General features: G+C 53.3%; 1 protein-coding gene across 1 annotated transcript; it reads left to right on the top strand.

Moving 5' to 3' along the window:
* Window positions 1-293: 293 nt before the first annotated feature.
* LOC140473691 (uncharacterized) lies at window positions 294-1,915 on the top strand (the record flags this gene model as incomplete). Its single annotated transcript, XM_072567627.1, has 1 exon — window positions 294-1,915. A coding segment is annotated over one exon (1,344 nt), but the record flags the coding sequence as incomplete, so codon positions are not given.
* Window positions 1,916-2,777: the final 862 nt, after the last annotated feature.

The raw sequence follows: 2,777 nt of genomic DNA, 5'->3' as shown, positions 1-2,777 counted from the left end.
TCTCTGTTACACAGTGTTTTGTTTTCTCTGTTACACACAGTGTTTTATTCTCTCTGTAACACACAGTGCTTTATTCTCTCTGTAACACCCAGTGTTTTATTCTCTGTTACACCCAGTGTTTTATTCTCTGTTACACACAGTGTTTTATTCTGTAATCTCTGTTACAGTGTTTTATTCTGTTATACACAGTGTTTTATTCTCTAATCTCTGTTACCCCCAGTGTTTTAATCTCTGTTACACACAGTGTTTTGTTTTCTCTGTAATCTCTGACTTGGTCTCTCTCTGTGTGATAGAGTTACCCAGGCGGTAATGTGTTGCTGTGTTTCCCCCCGTGTTGGGACACGTCTCTGTTCCATGGATCTCGGTGTTGTTTCCCGGAGTTGAGCCCAGGAGGGTTCCGCACTTTCCCCCATCTCTATAAGACCGAGCTGTGCCGCCGCTTCACTGACTCTGGCCTCTGTAAATACGGTGAACGCTGTCAGTTTGCTCACGGTCTTCATGAACTGAGACTGTTACCCCGTCACCCCAAGTACAAGACGGAGTACTGCCGCACCTTCCACTCCCTCGGCTTCTGTCCCTATGAGAACCGCTGTCATTTCATTCACGATGAAGGAGAGCGCCGGATCCCAGGGGCCCGGTTCGATCCCAGCTCCGGGCAGCTTCCCTGGGACAGCCGAGCCTATTCCCCGGCATCGGATGGAGTCTGCTCCTCACCGGCCTCCGACAGCCCCGAGCACATCCCCGGGAGCCCAGGCCGCGCCAGCTCCGAGCCCGAGGCCTCCGCCAACAACAACAACAACACCCCTCCTGCTGGCGCCGATTCCGACAACAACAACAACCCTCCCGCTGCTGGCGCCGCCTCCGACAACAACAACAACAACAATAACCCTCCCGCTGCTGGCGCCGCCTCCTGCTGTCTCTACAACAACAACACCCCTCCCGCTGCTGACGCCGCCTCCACCAACAACAACACCCGTCCCGCTGCTGGCGCCACCTCCTGCTGTCTCTACAACAACAACACCTCTCCTGCAGGTAGCACCGCCACATCCTGCTGTGTCTACAACAACAACACCTCTCCTGCAGGTAGCACCGCCACATCCTGCTGTGTCTACAACAACAACACCTCTCCTGCAGGTAGTGCCGCCACGTCCTGCTGTGTCTACAACAACAACACCTCTCCTGCAGGTAGCGCCGCCACGTCCTGCTGTGTCTACAACAACAACACCTCTCCTGCAGGTAGCGTCGCCACGTCCTGCTGTGTCTACAACAACAACACCTCTCCTGCAGGTAGCACCGCCACGTCCTGCTGTGTCTACAACAACAACACCTCTCCTGCAGGTAGCACCGCTGAGTGTCATCACCACAACAACAACACCTCTCCTGCCGGTGGCACCAGTATTGCCAAGCTCCTGGTACCGCTCACACAGAAGCTGCGGGCTCTGGAGGGCTCTGGCCCAACCTTGCCTCCCAGATCTTCCAGCCTCCGGTCCCCCAGGGAAGTGGACTGTCCCCCCGGACACCGGAGTCCCAGCCTGGATGCTCGGGCCCATCCTGCTGGCGCCTCTGAGGCCCCCGCTGCCCTGGACTTGGCAAAGCGTCTCCCCGTCTTCAGCAGGATCTCGACCAGGAGCATTTGAGGCAACTCTCGGGAGATATCCCCTTCCCCCTTCACTGGGGGCCCGGACTCTGAACAGACTGTGGCTATAGTGCTAGATATTAATTATTTTAATTGGGTCTTTAGTTTCTTAACTTAAAAATGTAGTTAATTATTTGTAGCAAGGCTCCCTGTGTAATTAAAGTTGAGCACAATTGAGTTTGTTCACATTGGTGTCTCTTTGAAATCTCCCTGTGTATACTCCACGTCAGTAACCTGTACCTGAGGGAAGGAGGGAGGGATGGATTGACAGAGGGAGGGAGCAAGAGATGGAGGGACAGAGGGAAAGAAAGAGGGATGGATTGACAGAGGCAGAGGCAGAGGCAGAGGGAGAGGAGGAGGATTGGATTATAGAGTCATGGAGATGTACAGCATGGAAACAGACCCTTCGGTCCAATCTGTCCACACTGACCCAGATATCCCAACCCAATCTAGTCCCACCTGCCAGCACCCGGCCCATATCCCTCCAAACCCTTCCTATTCATATATCCATCCAAATACCTCTTAAATGTTGTAAATGTACCAGCCTCTGCCACATCCTCTGGCAGCTCATTCCATACACGTACCACCCTCTGTGTGAAAAAGTTGCCCCTTAGGTCTCTTTTATATCTTTCCCCTCTTACCTTGAACGTATACCCTCTAGTTCTGGACTCCCCGGCCCCAGGGAAAAGACTTTGTTTATTTACCCTATCCATGTCCCTCATGATTTTGTAAACCTCTGTAAGGTCACCCCTCAGCCTCCGACGCTCCAGGGAAAACAGCGCCAGCCTGTTCAGCCTCTCCCTGTAGCTCAGATCCTCCAACCCTGGCAACATCCTTGTAAATGAAGCAGGGAGGGAGAAAAGGGGAGGGAAGTGAGGGTTAGTGAGTGAGAGGAGTAGGGAGGGAAGGAGTGAGTGGGGAAGGGAGGAAACAATAAAGAACATGAGAAGGGGGGCATCCTTACAGTGCCTGTCCCAATCGCCTCTTCCCTCAAATTGAGCGATATCGTTAATGAGTTTGATTGAAGAAGATGATTCAACTGCTTCCCCCAGGGTTACAGGAAATTAGAATGGGGGCTGGGTAAAGGGAGACCAATGGTGGAGTGGGAGGGGGTTGGGTAGGGAAGAGGGCCGAGTCCCCC

Source organism: Chiloscyllium punctatum, unplaced genomic scaffold (genome assembly GCF_047496795.1).
Source record: "Chiloscyllium punctatum isolate Juve2018m unplaced genomic scaffold, sChiPun1.3 scaffold_683, whole genome shotgun sequence".
Classification (NCBI taxonomy): domain Eukaryota; kingdom Metazoa; phylum Chordata; class Chondrichthyes; order Orectolobiformes; family Hemiscylliidae; genus Chiloscyllium; species Chiloscyllium punctatum.
Note: the sequence above shows the minus strand (reverse complement) of the source record. Positions and strands in the feature narration are given on the sequence as shown.